Source organism: Thrips palmi, unplaced genomic scaffold, assembly GCF_012932325.1.
Source record: "Thrips palmi isolate BJ-2018 unplaced genomic scaffold, TpBJ-2018v1 HiC_scaffold_19, whole genome shotgun sequence".
Classification (NCBI taxonomy): domain Eukaryota; kingdom Metazoa; phylum Arthropoda; class Insecta; order Thysanoptera; family Thripidae; genus Thrips; species Thrips palmi.
The window spans coordinates 12257846-12277730 of NW_023144628.1; the positions used below are offsets into that span (position 1 = coordinate 12257846).

Sequence of the window (19885 nt, forward strand, 5' to 3'; positions counted from 1 at the left end):
GACGCCTTGTTGACTTTTTTGAGTGCGGGAGGGAGCCGGCCTGACAGCTGAAGCTGACCCAGAGTTGGCCTCAGCATGTTGGAGACACCGCGCTCAGTGGCTCGGAAGGCCGCTGGAGGGGGCCAAAATTCAAGACGCATTTTTAGCTCCAGTCGTTGAATGGGCATTAAAATTTGTGTGTGTGCACAATTTGGTTTGCATGGCATCAGCCACCATGTACACTGCTACTTGCTCATGCCTGACACATACATCGTAGCAATGAGCAGTTTACCCGATGGTTGATATCACGTGAGGCACGTTCTGTTCACACTGAAACATTTACTAACTAATTCGTTTTGGGAATTTGTTATCACTGGGCGTTGACTCTCATGAGCACACATTGGCAAAAGCGTCCATTTCATCCATGATCGGCTTCATTGTGAGTATGCTTAGTTTGACCGAACGTGCACACGAAGTGCCTGGTCGGTTGCAAGTGCAATAAAGTGCATGTGGTGGTGGTGTTTTCACACCAAAACAGTTGAATTAATTTTGCACGCACGCAGTGGGTTATTTGCCTGTTCGCGGAAATGAACAATCACTGAAAACGTAAAGGTCGGACACACAGCCCAATTGTGGCATGACAAAAAGTCACACCAAAAATTGGCGTGACACGAAATTCACGCCGATAAACGGCGTGACATGTGAGTCACGCCGTCATTTGGCGTGAATGACAACGCGTTTTACGAGACAAGTCATGCCAAAAAGCGGCATGACAAGGAATTCACTCCAAAAATTGGCGTGAATATTTGAGTCACGCCGATTTTTGGCGTGACTCTTGTGTCATGCCGTTTATTGGCGTGACACTTAATTCACGCCCCTGCAGCGGCACGAAGTCACGCCGATAGATTTTCAGTGATGAACTGAGCTTGCAGTTTATTGATGGTATTTTGCAATTCGGTGACCGGTGTAGATGCTCTAAATGTTGGACCTGGTAGAATTCCCAAAATCCTGCCTGCCACCAAGTGGTACTAATACCGTGTTTTGTTTTCCAGGTGCTCCAGCCGGTCCTACAGCGCGCATCTCCGTCAAGAAAGCCTTCTGCATCAACAACTTCGGACCCCGGGAGCCGCTTCTGAAGTTCGGGACGCACGCAAACCTCGAAGCAGTAGGTGTGCAGGAGGAGGATGCCGAGGTATGTCTTCACAACGGCCAGTGAACATTTAATACTTGTGAACTGCATGTACACATTATGAATTTCCGTATTTGCGCAGGTGTATTTAAGTTATGTGTAAGTTAGTAAGTTTGTTTACAAATAAGGTACAATTTCATAGATACTTACGCGCAACCGGGAAACATTGTTCCTACAATGCAAACCTAACTGTCTACTCATTACAAGTACTCCCTAACAAAAGCACACTTTGCTCGTACACACTTACAAACGCTTACTTAGCTAATTTACTCACTTGCATATGTGTACACGACAAGTACACACAAATGCATATGCGTAGAATAAAGTTCTATGGCGCCAAACATGCAGATGTAAGTGTGTACATGCCAAGTATATGTTAGTGAGTGTGTGCTTAGCCAAGTTGGTAATTGTGTACTTGCAGGCATGCATTTGTGTGTGTAGGTATGTTATGAAATTATGTACCAATTTGTAGTAAAATTACGTAAAAATGGTCAATGAAAGTACATAAACATTTAGTGTATGGATCTTCATAGGTTATGCAATGCCAATGGTCAGTAGTTGTCTTTTTCCTTCTGCGCAGGAACCGCAGTTCGCAGCGAGGCCCTCGGCTCAGGGGTGCATTGAGGAGCTCGACTTGAATGACCTCTGCCGAGTTGAACCAGGGGAAAGCCTGGAAGAAAAAGTAGCAACGCTGAAGCGATTGCAGCAGCTAGGGGTGAGTTCACCACGCTCTGGCAGGTGGCAAGTGGGTTTCCTGAGACGAGCACTAGAAATTTCAGACGGTGAAAGGCTGCATCACCATATTATGGTGGAGATTTTCTCCATAATACTATCAAAATTCATCAAAATATCTATAAGACACAGTGAATTCTCAATGGTATGTTATAAAGTCAGCTGCATCACCAAAATACAGAACATTTACACCATGATACTAGAACGTTGAGTGATTCACCCCTCGCGTTCGATGGCGATGGGTTCAGTACCGGGTTCATATTTGAGCTGCGGCAAACAGCTAGGACCAAGTCCTCTGATCACAGGCTTAAAACCTTACTAAGTGTAGCATATGCTTTATGCTAACTTCTTAGTTTGTTATGCGAAAGAATAGCTTTTTAATTACGAAGCAGTGGCAGTTTCTTTGTTAGCTTACTTAGTATCTTGCTCAAAGTACTTTGTTTTGACAAGCAACTTTTCTTTGCAAGGCCTTAAATGGTTCACACGGTTGTGAGGGAGTATACCTTTGTCACACACATCTTCACCCACTGTGTAGTCGTCACTTATGACAAAAACGCGGATGACATTTTCATCACTTTCAAATCATGACAATCTCATCACAAATTGATGATATTTTCATCAAAGCTCCTATACTTATTGCATAGGGGTAACAACCATGTCATCAATTTTTTTGATGACATAGTTGTAAGAAAAATAAGCCTTAAAATTGTCATCAAGTGACGACTTAAATTTTCACTGTGCACTGAGTCGAGGCCTTGTTTGTGTGTCCAGGTTCGGCGGCTGAACAACGTGTGGTGTAACGCAGACTCTTCGTGGGCCTTGGACGTGCTCTGTTGTGCCGCCTCCACGCTGGAGGAGGTCTGCATTTTCGACCCCAGCGAGGAGCACCTTCTCGCGGTGCAAGGCATGCCTCGGCTGAGACGCATGCGTGTCAGCTCCAGGGCGCCTCGTTCTTCACCGCTCTCGACGCTTGTGCTGCCCAAGGCTCAGGGTGGCCTCAAGTGGCTGAGTGTCGCCGGCCTGCCTCGGCCCACCCTGCTCTCGCTGCTCCAGGCCCTTAGTGCCTCCCTGGAGGTCCTGATCCTGGAGGCCGAGTTGCCGTCCGTGAGATCCTCCGTTCCCGGAGAGTGCCACAGTGGGCCTAGAGAACCCGTTGATGACTTGATCGACCTACTGGCTCAGTGCGATCTCCGCCTATCGCGGCTCGTGTTGCGGAGGTACACGAGCAAGGGCCATTGGCAAAAGGGTTGCCGTGCACAGGTGGCAGCACTACGCCTCATCCTGCCGGGCACTGAGGTGCAGTGTCAGAAGTGTGCGAAGGTTCCGTCGGAACTTTTTTAGAAACAGCAATTGTAAATTTGTGAACCAAATCTTCGTATTAAATCTTTAAACCATCTGCCGTCTTATCTTTCTTTTAGGATTACTGTTGTTGCAAATATTTTCTTTTCGAAGACTAAGTTTTTAAAAAAAATGAATCTCCTTATGGTTCAGGCTAGAACTGATTAAGGTAAAACAGTGTTAATGCTTTGTGCCACACCCTCCTCATCGCGCTAGTGCGTTCGTCCACGCAATAAATTTGTTGAAAAAAAGGTTGAAAGTTGTTTTTATAATGACGTTGCGTCGGCCGCAGTACACTGCACAACGCGGAAGTGCGATGTAAATTACCCATCTGCATGCTTGTTAAACCCGGTGCACTTGGGTGCACGATCTCACACATGTTTTTTCGATGTTCTATGAATATACCTGTCCCCGGTGTACTTTCATGTTGTTTGTATAGTTGCGTCCGGTTTGCTTTGCATGTTCTATGCATATAAGCAGCTGCCCTCTATCCTTGATGACGGCTTTGCACCCCTCCATAGTTTGTCTGACAGCTTGTGGTTCTAACACCATGTCTTCTTTTTCAGGCCCTGCGGTTGCCGGCCCTGCAGCGCACATCGTCGTCCAGAGGACCTTTCACTTCGACAGCTATGATACACGCGGACTCCCGCTTTACAAACCGCACGCTTCGAGTGAACGCGGAGGGCACCAGGACGGGAACCCATCCACTGCGGCGCAGGTGAGGGAGGCAATTCTAAAATCTCAAGCGCACACTCTCATTGTAGGAACGTGACACCACGTTACAACGAATGTGACAAAATTACCTGTCCTTTGAGCATTCGTTTGAATGGAAATCAGTCATAAATGACCTTTTAACCCTCAAAATGTTACCTGGTTATAACTCATTTGCAGTATCGTTTTAAGTCGAAGTGTGTCCTTTTCCGACGAGTTATTGCGACTTATTCCCTGATTCCTGTTTTGTTCGCTTGATCAGGGCATGCCAGAACTTGACAACTGCCATTCAAGCCTTGGCGACCTGACGATTCACTGTGAATTTAAAGTGAAGGAAGAGAAACTTGATGACCCTCACGATGTGGTCCAGAAGCAGGTCGATGAAGAAACCAATTCCAGGGGAAGGTCCTCTATGGTAAATATCGTCTTTTCATTTGAAAATGTTCGTGGTACGATTGTTCAACTCGTCCACTGCTTCTCTATTCTGTAGGAAAAGCTCCCTGCAACAGCGATGCCTGCAGTCCAGAAGGGCATTCTGGAGCTCGACTTTCAGGACCTGTATCGGTCTCTAAGAGGCCAAAGTCTACCAGCGAAGAAAGCAGCGTTAGCACTCTTGCGCCAGCAAGGAGGGGTGAGTCTGGAACGTGATGTCACACTCCGGGGTCCCAGTGCATTTATTCCACGCTTCATAATGCAAAGAAAATGAAGGCATTGTAAAATCTACGAAGAAACGCTTCGTATTATGAAGCAGAGCTCTTCGTAATAGGAAGCATTTCTTCATAAAACGAAGCAATTCTTCAATGCCTATTTTCGTTCGAATTATGAAGAAAATAATTTGTAGACTTTGCAGTTTTCACTCACTATGCTGGGGTTGACACTTTACCTACAGAAAAGAAGTCTTCAAAGCATCAATTCGTAAAGAAGACGAAGGCGTTGTACTACGCAGAATTGCTTTGGATTATCAAGCAAAATCCTTCGTCTTACGAAGCATGTCTTCATGTTCCGAAGCAATAGAGCATTCTAGTCGTCGCCGATCGAAGAACAAAAAGAAGAACAAAACCGGAAGCCGGGAAGAATCGGAGTAGGTATCAAACCCGGTTCCAACGAGAAATGTCGACAAATATTTTTATTTCCTGAGTCAAAAACTGTTTGGAACAAACAAAAGTGCTTATGAAGGATATACGCCACAAAAAACTCAGAAACTAGTCCACTCACAGAAGTCTGGGAGGTTATGTTGCCGGGGCCAGTTCCGGCTTTGTTCTTCTTCTTGTTCTTCGATCGGCGACGACTAGAATACTCTATTCTACTATGCCTTCGATTTCTTCCGTTACGAAGCAATTCCACAATGCCCTTATTTCCTTCGTAGTTACAAGGCAAATGCTTTCGTAGATTTTTTTCTAGCGCCTCTTCCTTTTGACTCCCTTCGATGTGTGCAGGTTCGGCGGCTGACCAACGGGTTGTTCGGTGACAGCCCTGGCTTCGCCTTGGAGGTACTGCGCAGTGTCGCCCCTACACTTGAGGAGATTTCTGTTGGAAGCCTCAGCAAAAGGCACTTTGAGGCTATACACGCCATGCCGCGACTACGGCGGATGGAGGTGGAACATGTCGGCTCTCTCGTGCCTTCCGACGAGCAGCCCACGACGCTGCCCGCTCTGCAGCACGACGGGGGTCTCCAGTGGCTGCGGGTTGAAGGACTGCCCTGGTCTGCCCTGCTCTCGCTGCTGCACGCCCACCGCGCGTCGCTGGAGGTGCTCTGGCTGCACGTCGATACACCCAAAGCCCCCAAGAAGAGGTACCGTCCGCTGGCAGTGGACGACGACCTGCCGGGCCTGCTGGTGCGGTGCGGCCTCCGCCTCTCTCGGCTCGTGCTGTGCAGGTCGCCCCGCCGCCACACGCTCTCGTCGTGCCGCGAACAGGTGGCCGCTGTGCGGCGCGTTCTGCCAAACACCCTGCTGCAGTGCAAGCATTGTGATAGGCTTGAGATGGAACCTTTCTAGAGCCGAGACCTGTGTATCAAAAATAATGTCTGTTAATGCAAATTTTGAATTGCACATTAAAGCTATCCGGCATCTATATGGTCTTCTCATTTTCCTACTTGATTTGAATAGTGAAACTTTGACACTGAGCTCATGGGCCAAGAGCAGTTCACTACGAGATCAAATGTGTACTCAGCTTTGGGAATGTAATTAAGCACACATCTGCGAGCGTACTTGACAAGCGCACATCCGGACACATCCACAGGAGTGTGTTGGAACAATAACACGTCTATAGGAGTACGTATGCTTTGACAAGCACATGGGAGTGTGCTTGGCCTAGCACACTTCCGTTTCCCCCACACAGTAAACACTGAACGAAGAATCGCTTCGTATTACGAAGAAAATGAAGGCATTGTAAAATCTACGATGAAATACTTCGTGTTATGAAGCAAAATTATCTGGAGAGCTCAGGCAGGGTGGACTCTTGCGGCCGGAATTTCCTGCCCGGATTGGAGTCACATGCATCAAACTGACGCTGGCTGTCGAGAACAGTACGAGTACAACCCAAGAGTCGAACTTCTAAAGCAACGTGTCGTGAAAGCGCTTATGTGATATTGCAGCAAATTATAGACAGCCTTGATGCCATGTTGTTTGTCGAAGGGCTCGCTCTATCTTTATAACGAAACCTGTCGGTGCGGGCAGCCAAGGAGCTCCAAGGAGTCGTTGTTTGGTCAACAAAAGATGTCTATCGCAATTTAGCTATTGGTTTACTGCACGGTACTTTTGTCTTTAAAAAGAAAAGTTTGATTGTAGTGTCTTTGTGTATGCTGTGCTCTGATAACCCTGCTTCACGCTGCGCAACATATTTCCGTCCAAATCATGCCAGCCACCATATACACTGCAAACGGCTGAATTCCTGACACAAAAGCAGTACTTCGCAGACTGTACGTTGGTTGACTCGTCCATCAGATATGCAACACTTTCCCCAGGGACCGGGCACCAAATATCCTCGCATGCACTCTTAAAACCTTACGAAGTATTTTGAGCATACATATAACAAACTAATGAACTTTGTTATACGAAGAAATAGTTCGTAGATTACGAAGTATTTTCTTTGTAAGCTTATGTATGCTCAAAATACTTTGTTATACAAACTACTTTTCTTTGTAAGGCCCAAAATAGTTGGTAAGGTTTTCTCAGTGTGTGACTGTTTTCTTTTTCGGCTATGCTTTCTATGCTTTTTTATGGAATGCTGTGTTCCTTGTTTGGTGGTGGCTCTGCACTCCTTTGCTGGCTGGGAATGGCAGCACCTCTCTCCACGCAGCCAAGCGGTACTCACTCCTTCGTTCTTTCCAGGTTCTAGTGCACGCCACATCGCCGTCGAGGAGGAAGCTTTCAGTGTGGACTGCTTTGGGCAAGGCGCCGCCCTGCCGTCCCAGCCACAGTTCTGCAGCGAGCACGGCGCGAGTGGCAGCCAATCCAGTGCGGCACAGGTGAGGGGAAACGAGAAGAATCAGCTGAGTAATATCATCATATTTGTCTTAACATGTATTGTTCGATGCAGGGCATGCCACAACCTGAGGACGGTGATTCAAGCCATGGTGACGTGTCGATTCGTGAGGAATTTAAAGTGGAGGCAGAGAATCCGGATGAGCCTGACCACCCGACCACGATGCAAAACGATGCCGAGGTAGGCTCGAAAGATAGGTGTTTTCGTGTCCTTCAAGACGCTGTGTGGCATTTTAGTTTATAGGTCAAATTCATCTCTGTTCCACAGTTGGTGGTTGCTGCAGTTCCTGCTGTTCAGGTGAGCTTCGAGGAGCTCAACTTGTATGACCTGAGCCACAAAAGTCAGACAGAGAAGGAAGCCGTGTTACAGCGCTTGCGCCAGGAAGGGGTGAGTGCGAATGGTCGCAATCAGGAGTCGCATGAGTGTGGAGATGCGTTCGATAATGAAAGATGAATGGTCGATGAAGGCATTGTCTTATTTTCTCTTCCAAGCTGGTCGCTGAAGCCAAAAGCTGGTAGTGGTTGTGAATTTTCAGTCCCAGTTAGCTTTAAAAAGTACCAAGAAATGATTTCCTTGCTCCAAGCAAACATCGCCTCAAAGTCCCGGAAGGGAACCGTCTTCGATACGAACGATTTGGTTGGTTGTGCAAGAACATAAGCGAATGATTTACTTTGTTGGCTAAGAAGTTGTCTTTTTCTTCGTACCCTCAAAGAACAGTCTAAGGAATACACTGTGACAGCCAAATAAGCCTCCCTTTTTTTCTGGCACGCATCACTGTGACAAAAAGCTACGGAAAATTCCCTTAACCCTCGTGATAATTCTCCCTAGCGGCTAGTAGCTAAATTATTTACTATCGTTGAGGACAGTTTGGGGTATTCTTAGTCAAATACTCCGTTGCCTACGTCAATTTAAAGAAAAGTGTCCCATTGTGCTTCACCTTCCCTTAGTCTTTAAAGTGAACAATATTGTACAAGGAAATACTACATATTGTTACTGCTTAAAAAAAACTACGTAATCAAAGGACAAAAAGTCAATAATGGAGAGAAAAAAGTCAATACGAGTCTTAGAGTGTAGACCACATTTGGTGTGGTCTTTCTTTCCATGTAATGGAACATGGTCTAGACCACACTAACAGATGCGGCCAAAACGGCACCCAATTGTCCGCACCAGTTGGTGTGGTCTAGACCACGCCCAGAGACCATAAAAAGGTCATGTTGACGTCAAGTGAGCTAAAATTGTTAAATTTCGAGGTGTGAATCACTAGTGTACTCATGTGTACAAATTTGCCCGTACTCAGTGTACTCACAAGTTTTAAAAGGGCGAAATTCTGTAGTTTTTTGACCGATTCATCGTTGGGCTACGTTTAAAACGCTAAATAAAGCCTTGAAACGTTCAAAATTGTGACATTTTTAAGTAAAGCAAGGTGTACTCACCCGTACTCATGTACTCATGTGTAGACCAGAACGATGAGTGATTCACCCCTCGTTAAATTTAGTGACGCTCTGCATCAGTGATCCCCCATGACTAGAATTTGGCTGGGTATTTTGTGTCAAATTCCCATCAGAAGATATCATATTCATTAAAAGGATATCAATCGACATGCACTTGTTGTCAAAAATCGCTAACTTCGACCGCCGGCAATGATTTCATCTTGTCACTAATCATTTGACATCATCATGACCCTTCTCTGTTATTGGGGCGCTTGATTTTTCAGTGATTCCCACATGGCCTCAGGCAAACAGTGTACCCTTTCAATATGCCGTGCTGTGTGCGCAGGTTCGGCGGTTTGCCAACTTCACGTGCCAAGGTTCCGCTCTTGTGTCTCTGGAGTGGGAGGTTTTGCGCATTGCTGCCCCGACGCTTGAAGCGATTTCTTTGGGAAATCCCACCGCGGAGCACTTACGGGCGGTGCACGCCATGCCGCGACTGCGGCGAATGGAATTGGTGATTGTACGCAGGCTTGTGGAGCAGCATGTCCACACTCTAAATGTCTTACAATGAAATTTGACCTATGTTATTCGTATGTTACAGTGAATTCGGCGCAAGCATAATACGAAGCAATATTCCTTCGTAATACGAATCTTTTTAGCTTTTTCATTGTAAGATACAAAGAAAAACCTTCGTAATACGAAGAAAAACCACCTTCGTATTATGCTTGCGCCATTTCCTTCGTAATATGGGAAATTTCTTCGTAAGACATTTAGAGTGCAGCCCCTCGTGCTGCCCGCTCGGCAGCACGCGGGTGGCCTCCAGTGGCTGCGAGTTATCGGAAATGAGCTGCCGAGGCCCACCCTGCTGTCGCTGCTGCAGACCCACAGTGCGTCGCTGGAGGTGCTGTGGCTGAAGGTCAGAACTTTCGGTGTCCCCAGGAAAGCTCCAAAGCACATACATGAGGACCTGGCAGGCCTGCTGGCCCAGAGCGGCGCTCGTCTTTCTCGCGTCGTGCTGAACAGGAAGGTGAATTACAACGCCTTGCAGCACAACCTCTCGTCATGCCGTAAACAGGTCTCCGCGGTGCGCCGCGTGCTGCCGAACGCTGTGGTGCAGTGCATGCAGTGTGACAGACCCAAGTGGGAACCTTTCTAGAATCGAGACTTTTAAGTACATCAATTTACATCATCAATTTTTAAAAAAAATTGTCTTGTAATGCAAATAGTTACGTTGTAAATAAAGGCTATCTGGTGTTTATATGGTCTTCACATTTTCCTGGACGATTTGAATTCAAATTAACAGCTTAACTTATACAATAAGCTCAAGGCGGCTCATGGGCCGTGGGCGTGGGAATTGGAAAGGTCAGGCGGGTGGACTCTCGCCGACGGAATTTCCAGTCCAGATTAGAGCTGCTTGCGTTGAACCGACGCTGGCTGACAAGAACAGGTAAACCTGATATAATGGCTGAATTGCTAAAGAATGTGTATTAAAAGCGCCTGTGATGGCAGCAAATCATAGACATCCCGGATTGTTCATCACACTCGTGTAAATCTTGTCAGAATGTCAGATATGCTTCCGGTGCAGGGATTCGTCTAAATACCCTTATGGGTATGGTGGGGTAGCCTGACGGCGCGAGTAGCACGAGCAACCTCACCTTGGCTTGGCTCACCACTGCCAAATAGGGTACTTTCGTAGATACCTAAACCGGAAGCACACAGACGCCATGTTGGCGGAAGTAGATCCAAACTTGACATGGGAAAGAGACGTTCGTCAAACGTATCGGCCACACTTGCACATAAACAGTCGTTTGATACTTTGTTTGCAGTGCATATGAGTTTCGCGAGCAATATTTGTACAGCTCGGCTATAGTTTTGAATCCAAAGAGAGGTTAGTTTCCGGCCAATTTGGCGTCTGCTGGTCTGCTTGCTTCCGGTTCAGGATTCTACGAAAGTACCCTATTCATACGCACGATGCTTTGGTGGAATTAAAGCGTGGTAAAAGGGGCCGTCTATTAATAGACCATTCTAGTAGTAGCTGAGTGAGGAACAAGAAGAATCACAAAAGGCTCATTTAGGGCATGGAAGCTGCATATTTTCACTGAAAATATGTTGCACTTACTGTATATTACTGTTCAGTATTCTCACTAACTTCTTCCAAGCAAAGAGTCTTAATTATTTAAAGTAAAAGTGCTAAAAAGTTGTCTTCTGTGATTCTTCTTTTTCTTGACTCGACCACGACTAGAATGGTCTATTAGTTAGGTTACGCACTTAGGGACACTTTCGTGCCCCGTCGAGGGGGAAATCACTCGCGTAATAGTCGGGTCACCGATTCCTAGTATTACGCGTAATAGTAATAGCGTAATAGCCAAATTTTTAAAGATTTTCCCTAATTAGGGTCCGATTTTAGACTAAATCTGGATATTTTCGAGCGTAATAAGCCTTCTGTAATAGCGTAATAGAACGTAATAGGGAGTAGTCGGGTCACAGTTTTTAAGAATGATTTCCCCCTCGTGCCCCGTCCTCATTGTAACGCGGCGTTACGCTGGGCCAGAATCCTCCCACCTCGTCTCCTAGCGTAACATTATGCTACATTTCACAGGTAAACTCTTGCTTTACCCTTATTTATAGCAGACCCAGCCAAAGGTCTCGGTCTCGCTTCTTGCGACCGATCCAAATGCCCCTTCCACAGGGCCGGGGGGAGCGCGGCGGCTGGTGCGGGAGGCCTTTCGGGGTGGACATGGCAGTTTTAAGGGGAGGTTCTGGTGAAAATCTTGCCATTTTCCAAATGGATCCTTCAGTCATGATTTGTTCGGAATATAAAATTTTTCATTGGGGAGACTAAAATTTCACTTTTGAAGGCACATGCCAGGCTGTAAACCCAGTCGAAGAGTCTTTTTGACCCTATTTTGGCTGTATCTTTAAAAATCTTCTTGCGCATACTATTTTGTCGTAAAAGGTTGACCTTGACATTTTTCACTTCGACTCATTTTCAAAAGATTCCGGCATGCATAGCTCGAAAGTTCCATTATATTATTAATTATTAGCTTTTTAAGCTGAAAAGTCCCTAAAATTTGTCTATTTTGTACATTTTTGATCAATTTTAGTGAAATGCTTGGTTAGAAAGCTTGCGAATAAAAATGCAATTGACATTTTGAGATGGGCATGCCGGCATTTTAAAAAAATGAATCGAAGAAGTGAAAAATGTCTAAGCCAACCTTTTACGACAAAATAGTATGCGCAAGAAGATTTTTAAAGTTATAGCCTAAATGGGAGAAAAAGGCTCTGCGACTGGGTTCAGGGCATAGAATGTGCCTCCCCAATGAAAAATTTTAATAAATACTTGATAAGACATCAAATTTTTAACAAATTTTCACAGTGGGACCTATTTAGGAGAAAATAGCATTTTCACCAGAACCTCCCCTTAACGGTCACCGGAAGCGAGACCTTGGGCTGGGTCGACTATGCTGGTTGTGCTTCTGAAATGTGCTCTCCTATAGGGTACTTTCGTAGATCCTGAACCGGAAGCAAGCAGACCAGCAGACGCCAAATTGGCCGGAAACTAACCTCTCTTCGGATCTAAAACTATAGCCGAGCTGTACAAATATTGCTCGCGAAACACATTTGCACTGCAAACAATTATCAAACGACTGTTTATGTTCAAGTGTGGCCGATACGTTAAACTAACGTCTCTTTCCCATGTCAAGTTTGGATCTACTTCCGCCAACATGGCGTCTGTGTGCTTCCGGTTCAGGGATCTGCGAAAGTACCCTATTTAATGTATGTATGCAGGCTGCGAAGAAGTTCTTCGTTGGCCACGAAGAATTTTTCCTTTGTATTTCAAAGAAAATCGTTCGTATTACAAACGATTTCCTTCGCAGGCTGCGAAGGCTGCGTTTTCTTTGTACTACAAAGAGCAGTTCTTTGTAGAGTTTTCAGTGTGCGCAGCGTTACGCTGGGACAGAACCTACCACCGCGTAACGCTGCGCAAAGTTTCTCAGAGAACCACATTACTTACCCGTATCGGTAAATGTGCTGTCTTATTGGAAGTATCTTGCGTAACGTTACGCTGCCTTCCGCTGTCCCTCTGAACCTCCCGCAGACATGGGGACGGAAGTTGTGTTCTTCTTTCCTTCCTCTCTTCCCGGCACTGGAATAGCCCATTATTGGCTGAGCGATAGCGAAGCCTGTTACTCCAGTGCGGTTGAAAAGTTTTGTCTGTCCGTCTGTCTGTCTGTCTGTCTGTCTGTGTGTGTACACTACTCCTCCTGAACGGCTCGGCCGATCTGGCTGAGATTTTGCAGGCTTATTAGGTATATTCTTGGCTCGGCACACGCGAAATTTCACTATCCTAGCTCAACTAGTTCAGTTTTTATAGCCGAAAAACACCTAAAAAACGGCAAAAAATCGAGTTTTCTGCAGGTAGATCACCTCTGTCTTGAAGAAAGGGGGGTCTGGGGGGCGGAGCCCCCCAGCCTCGACAAGTTAAAAAGTTACAAGGGTCAAGATCGTGTTATCTGTAGATGAAGCAACTCTTTCTAGAATAAAGGGGGGTCTGGGGGGCGGAGCCCCCCAGCATGCAACACGTAAGAAGTAACCGACGATGGACAAGTCAATGCCTGCCGAAGGCAGGCTAGCGCCGCAGGCCAAGGTAGGTACGCCAGGCGCGGATTGGAGGAACAGGCCGCGAGATATCGCGAAGCCTGTTACGACAAGACGCGGTCTGGCGTATACCTACCTTGTAGCATTACCGGTACTGCACTGAGAAAACCTTACAAACTATTTTGGGCCTTACTATGAAAAGTAGTTTGTATATCAAAGTATTTTGAGCATTCGTAAGCTTACAAAGAAAATACTTCGTAATTTACGAACTATTTCTTCGTATAACAAAGTATTGTAATTTGTTATATGTATGCTCAAAATACTTCGTAAGGTTTTAAGAGTGTGGTGGATTTCACAATGCCTTCATTTTTTGTTTCAAACGTTTTTTTGTATAGGTTTTACTGTGCGTTCTATTTTGTTTCGACTTCTGGTTTGCATCTTCTCCGCCCTTATCCCATCTCTGCGCTTGATCTCAAAGTCTTCATGAAACCACAATTCGGTTTTCCAGCATGCCCAATTCATCTAATGCTCCGTTGTGCCACAGGATGGATTCGGCGTAAGACTGACTGCAAGTGTCGCAGTGCCTGACGCAGATGAAGAGCGTACTCAGGAGTTCGACTTGAACCTCTCAGGTAGAGACGACCTCAGGACAGAAGAGAAGCCAACATCAGGCGTGTACGAGCAATTGAGGGTGAGTGCTTGTGGCTGAGGTGAGGATACTGCAACACTGCAGTTTCAGTGCAATGCACGTTCCTGCCAAGCCACTCATAACTTGCTAGCATTAAAGTATTTGCCAGTATTTGCACTGGTTTTCATAAGCTCTATAACAACGCCCTTAAGGGATTAAACAGTCTTTCACGTACTTGAAGAGCGTGAATCGTTAATGCCTTTGGAAGGGCATTCAAACTATGCCTGTAAGTGTCCTTCAGCAATTCTCGCCATGCCCAAGGGCATTAAACGATTCACACCGTTCCAGGGGCAAAAATCGTTCACGCTCAAACGACACTTTTTGTTTTGCGTTTGATTCACCAGTTTGTTATAACGTCCGTCGAATAGGGTACTTTCGTAGATCCCTGAACCGGAAGCACACAGACGCCATGTTGGCGGAAGTAGATCCAAACTTGACATGGGAAAGAGACGTTAGTTTAACGTATCGGCCACACTTGAACATAAACAGTCGTTTGATAATTGTTTGCAGTGCAAATGTGTTTCGCGAGCAATATTTGTACAGCTCGGCTATAGTTTTAGATCCGAAGAGAGGTTAGTTTCCGGCTAATTTGGCGTCTGCTGGTCTGCTTGCTTCCGGTTCAGGATCTACGAAAGTACCCTATTTTCCCTCTGCTCTATGCAATGTGTCACGCAATGCTCTGCTCGTTACGCCTCTCCGTGTGCTCAGGCTCGCCCTATGGACTCGTCTTGCCGGTTCCATTGTACTTTGTACAACAATTGTACTTCAAAAGTAAAATAAATTCCTGATTAAAAAATTGCCAGAAATTTGTGTACTTTTGTTGTGGTTATTTCTTGCAGTGTGCCGGGGCCTTTCAAGTGCTGCGTTGTGCCGCCGTACAGTGGGCCAGGAAACCGGCGGACGACGCTGTCGAAATTCCGAACGTGTTTTGAGCTCCGGAGGCGCCTTGGTGCAGTGCCTAGAGTGTGCCTGAGCGGCGTGGGAATGACTCTCGATCCAAGACTTCATGCACAAGACGTTTTTACTAGCTTCCGTGTATTTTATTGTATCACTTTGATGCTTTATTGTTGTATTGTCAAGTTAATTTTGAACCCATTGTTCTATTTATTTTGTGCTGTAGTATTGCCGCATTAATTTTAGTTGAATTGTATCAATCTCGTGTGGTATTGTTGGGTCAATTTTGTAATGTACTGTCAAAAATTCGATTTATGGGCCCGTCCATGTTACCGTTATATTGTACACTGATTGTTGGGTCAATTTTGTAATGTACTGTCAAAAATTCGATTTATGGGCCCGTCCATGTTACCGTTATATTGTATACTGAAATGTCGAGTAGCATAAGTGTTTACATCAGACTTCGCGTGGCTGCGTTCATCGTGTACGCCACTTATTTTTGCTGAGGCCTGACATTTACACCGTAAGCAGAATAAGCAGTATACTTGATGATTGCTTCCACGTCTAGTACCAACTGTTTCCACTTACGTTTTCTCATGTTTTTGTATCATCGCGCTACAGGCTAGTCGATTAATTTTCTCGAAACAAACAGGGCAGTCATATATTATCGGGCTATGCTCACCTAGCGATGTGTATTCAGTAACCGTTTCCCCCGCGATGAGGCTGGTATTTTGGCTGCTTTTGATGTAAATGGGAAAGGGTTGTTTCTTGCTCCTCCAGCTTGAATGGTCTTGACTGGTTTCCTATCGGTGACGGTCCTGGAGGCGCGGGCACGTTGGTGTTGGTGGAACCTTTCTGCCCCTGCGGTACTAATTCTGGTTTCCTTCCAGGTGCTGCCGCCGCGACTGCAGGACATGTCATCGTCAAGGCGTCCCTTCGCCACGACAACTCTGGACAATTCCACTATCTTCTGGTACCCAAGTCCCTCGCCCAACCTGGAAAAGTAATCATGGTGAAGAGGAAGGTGGGTTTCAGTCTCTTCCATACCGGAGCGTGGGTGTGAACTCACTAAATGCTATGCTCAATTTTGTACGAGGCATCACAATGTTTTGTGCTCACGAAATTTTCGAACAATTTTCGTACGAAAAACTGCACATTTTTCGCCAGTGTTGCACAAAATGGTACAAAATTCTGTATACGTTTGTACGAAAAGTCAGTGTACACTAAAGATTGGAATGTCTCGTGCACATTTTGTATCAAAACATTTAGTGTGACGAGGAATAGGTTAAATGGAGAACCGAAAACAGACCCCTCAAGTCGCAAATTTGTTTTTTACGCAGAGTTTATTTTATGATTTAAACTCGTTTCAACCTGCCAATTGGTTGCTGTAGGTTACTCTTTCCGGTTTTTGTTCTGCTTACAATTTTGTACTAGACATCACTGTTTTTTTGTGCACACGAAATTTTCGTACAATTTTCGTACGAAAAACTGCACATTTTTCGCCATTTTTGTACAAAATTGTACAAAATTTTGCACAAATTTGTACGAAAAGTTCGTGTACACGAAAAACTGTGATGTCTCGTACAAAATTTGTACAAACACATTTAATGTGACGTGTTCATGTCGGTTCCAGTACTCAGCTCCCCTTTTCTGACCGCAGGAACCGCAGCCCACAGTGGCAGCCACGCCTCCAGCCCAGCAGGAGTGCATTGAAGAGCTCGACCTGAAGGATCTTTGGGAGGCGACGCCGGAAGAACGACGGGAGGAGAAGGCAGCCACACTGCAACGCTTGCGGCAGCGAGGGGTGAGTTCTCTCTTGTCCGTACTCTAAATTCCCTTCGGACACTTGAGTACGTGGCCTCACGTGATTTTGCGCATACGTGCTTCGCGTAGAAATTTGAACGCATTACTTAAAGGCAATTTGTACCTATGGGCCGCCTGGGAAACGGCGCAACGCGTTTCTGGCGTCCTGAACTGCTCCTAAGCTTACTATTTAGGAAGCGGAAGAAGGGGATAACTCCATTTTGGCCGTTTTTCAGGGGAAACAAAAAAAAACTGACAGCAGGGAAAACTAAAACTGAACAAATGAGTGTTATAGATGATAACAAGTTCAAGGACATGAGTTGAATTTAGGGAAAAACATCAAAAGTTGCAGGTCATTCCGTAGAGGGTTTCTGTGACTAAACTATTTCCGTTTACATGGAAAACTGAGTCATCTCAGTGTGTATTTCCTAAACAGAGTGTAATTTGGAGATAAGTCAAGTGGAGCTACAGTCAGTAGAGAGTGCTTGTTACTTGTTTGTTAGAGTGCGTGTATATTTTGGACTTGGTACTATTATCCATTGCAGTTCTTTAACTGTACAGGGCTTAAGTTGACTCGACTCTTTTGACGCTAGATTTATAAAATTGCAAGTTGAATTATCTCCTATTGACATTATTTTCAATGGAGTCATGTGGGTCAATTAGTTTTCATTTTCCGCTAAATCTAGAACGTAAAAACCGTCATGTTGGGTTATATCCTTTTCAATGTGGATTTTCCTCTGAAAGTGCTGGGAGTTCAGTCAAATAATTTGGTGCAATGATGTAAACCAGCATAAGGCACAACATGAAAATGAAAACTTAAATTAGAGATAAGTTGAGATATTCCCTCCTTCCGCTTCCTGGATCAATTTTAGACGTTACAAACAAAAGTAGCTTGGTATAACGAAAGAATTTGAGCATATCATTAGTTTTCAAAGAAATTACGTAATAACTAAGGCACTAACATTTCGTATAACAAACTGCACACTCTTTAAAGCCTACAAAGCATTTGTTTCATAACTACAAAGAAAGTAAAGGCCTTGTAGAATTGCTTCATATTACAAAGGATTTTGCTTCATAATACGAAGCAATATTTTCGTAGATTTGACAATGCCTTTATTTTCTTCGTATTACGAAGCGATTCTTCGTAGACCTTTTACTAAGAATAATTTGTACGTTGAGCGTGCACTGCAGTCCCTGTTCCTTGACGTCTTCGTCCTTCCCGGTGTGCAGGTTCGCCGCTTGACCAACGTGCGTTGCCACCGCGACCCTGCCTGGGTGCTGGAGGTGCTGCGAGCCGCCGCCCCGCGGCTGGAGGAGGCCTCCGTGCGGGACCCTCGGGCAGACCACCTGCGGGCGTTGCACGCGATGCCGCGACTGGGCCGCCTGGAGTTGCTGGACCACGTGGACGACTCCGGTGCCGCGGCGCCGCCCGAGCCGAGGCAGCCCGTGGTGCTGGGCGCGCTGCAGCACGCGGGCGGGCTGCGGTGGCTGCGGGCGGACGGGCTGGCGCGGCCCACACTGCTGTCGCTGCTGCGGGCGCACGCCGCCACACTGGACGTGCTGTGGCTGGGCACGCGCACGCTGGGCCCCAGAGCCAGCGACGTGCTGCGCCAGAGCGGCCTGGGCGTGCCGCGGGTCGTGCTGTGCCCCCCGGCCGACTTCCACTCCTACTTGGCGTGCTCCAGGGAGGTGCTGGCCGTGCTCAACGCGCTGCCCGGCGCCGCGGTGCTGTGCCAGAAGTGCAACAAGGTGGAGAAGGAAGACTTCTAGTACGCTTCGCGCCCGACAGTGGCGTAGCTGCAAGTCGCGGGAGAGGACCATACGAGCGTTTGTGGCTGATCCGGAATTCGGCAGCGGAGCGACGTGCGCGCTCTCACTGTGTGATTCAACGGACCGGGCGTCGAATTCGTAACAGCGTCTATTTTGTCGCGTTCGTTTGATTGTGTTCGTCACATTCGTCTGAACGTGGATCGACTCTCAGACGAATGTGATATCACACGCAAGGGAACGCGACAAAACTCGCTTCCTAACAAATAGAACTCGACTTATTCGTGGAATGGCAGTCCGGTCTGGCTGCGTAGGGTGTCTGAGCGTCCTTCTGTGTCCGGCGTTAGAATGTAAAGCATGACGGAGTGTAATCGTGCGACATGTGGACTCCCGAAGACTGGCTGGGCCTTTTAGCCTCACCCTTTTTCTCTCAAAACGTGTTTCTCTTCAGTTTTAGTTTTTGTGCTGTTTTGCTTATTGCTAATAAAATCTCAGTGTACTATACATAAAAGTTCCCCCATTTTAATGGCGGTAGCGGTACCTTAACCTTCTAAACATCGTTTCCTCTCATAATACATATCAGTGTCACTAATCTTACTTCGCGTTGCGTCAGCCACCTTGTACTCTGCAAATTGCTGATGCCTGACATAAAACACAGCAATGAGCAGTTTACTCGATGCTTGACACCACATGGAGCACCTCGTATTCTAACTTCACCATAACCGTTCTTTATTTGGTCACAGTTTTCTCTGCGCTGTTGTCTTCTTCATTTCTTTTTTAAAGGAACTAGAACTGCGTTATGGAAGGCGCCCCCCCCCCCCGAGCTTCTCAACCGAAGAAGCATTAACATAAGTTTGAGATTGATGTTCCTCTAGTTGTAAGTATACTGAAGTTGAGCTTTTTAAGTGCATTTAAGTTATCTAAAATCATTTGAATAGTGTCCCTTTTTAACGACAATTTGTGTGTGTTAACCGTAACAACATTGTTAAAATGTGGATAAACTTCTAACTACTTGGAAGGCAGCATACCTCCGTCCGCCTGGAAGCGGTTCTGACGCCGTGCCTCCTTTGCAGGTGCCGCTGCCCTGCCGCCACCGCGGGTCCCGGACGTGCTGCGTGGTGTCGCTTCGCTGGAGGAGGTTGCTGCCCGGAACCCCAACGATGACCGCCTTGGCGCCGCACGCAACGCCCAGACTGCGGCGGATGTGGTTGGAACCTGGAGCTGCTGTGGCCGAACCCGGAACTAAATTTAACTTTAAACATATCGTGC

The 19885-nt window shown here is 46.3% G+C and overlaps 2 protein-coding genes across 5 annotated transcripts; both read left to right on the plus strand.

Annotated features, from left to right (window-relative positions):
• The first annotated feature begins 887 nt into the window (after window positions 1-887).
• Window positions 888-7501, plus strand: LOC117646045. 4 transcript variants are annotated; one of them, XM_034386695.1, is made up of 6 exons: window positions 888-1171; window positions 1749-1883; window positions 2672-3117; window positions 3805-3956; window positions 7282-7418; window positions 7490-7501. In XM_034386695.1, exons 1-4 carry the CDS (start codon window positions 959-961, stop codon window positions 3869-3871), a joined length of 861 nt encoding a protein of 286 aa, XP_034242586.1. In that variant the 5' UTR covers window positions 888-958; the 3' UTR covers window positions 3872-3956; window positions 7282-7418; window positions 7490-7501. The 4 variants fall into 4 exon arrangements, with proteins under 4 accessions (XP_034242586.1, XP_034242587.1, XP_034242585.1 ...); XM_034386696.1 differs by lacking the exons at window positions 7282-7418; window positions 7490-7501 and adding exons at window positions 4212-4364; window positions 4440-4579 and having other exon boundaries at window positions 2672-2830; XM_034386694.1 differs by lacking the exons at window positions 7282-7418; window positions 7490-7501 and adding an exon at window positions 4212-4351.
• A 4801-nt stretch (window positions 7502-12302) lies between these two features.
• Window positions 12303-19125, plus strand: LOC117646349. The gene is made up of 6 exons (XM_034387228.1): window positions 12303-12332; window positions 14009-14096; window positions 15937-16070; window positions 16707-16850; window positions 18080-18263; window positions 19112-19125. Exons 1-6 carry the CDS (start codon window positions 12327-12329, stop codon window positions 19123-19125), a joined length of 570 nt encoding a protein of 189 aa, XP_034243119.1. The 5' UTR covers window positions 12303-12326.
• The last annotated feature ends 760 nt before the right edge of the window (window positions 19126-19885 follow it).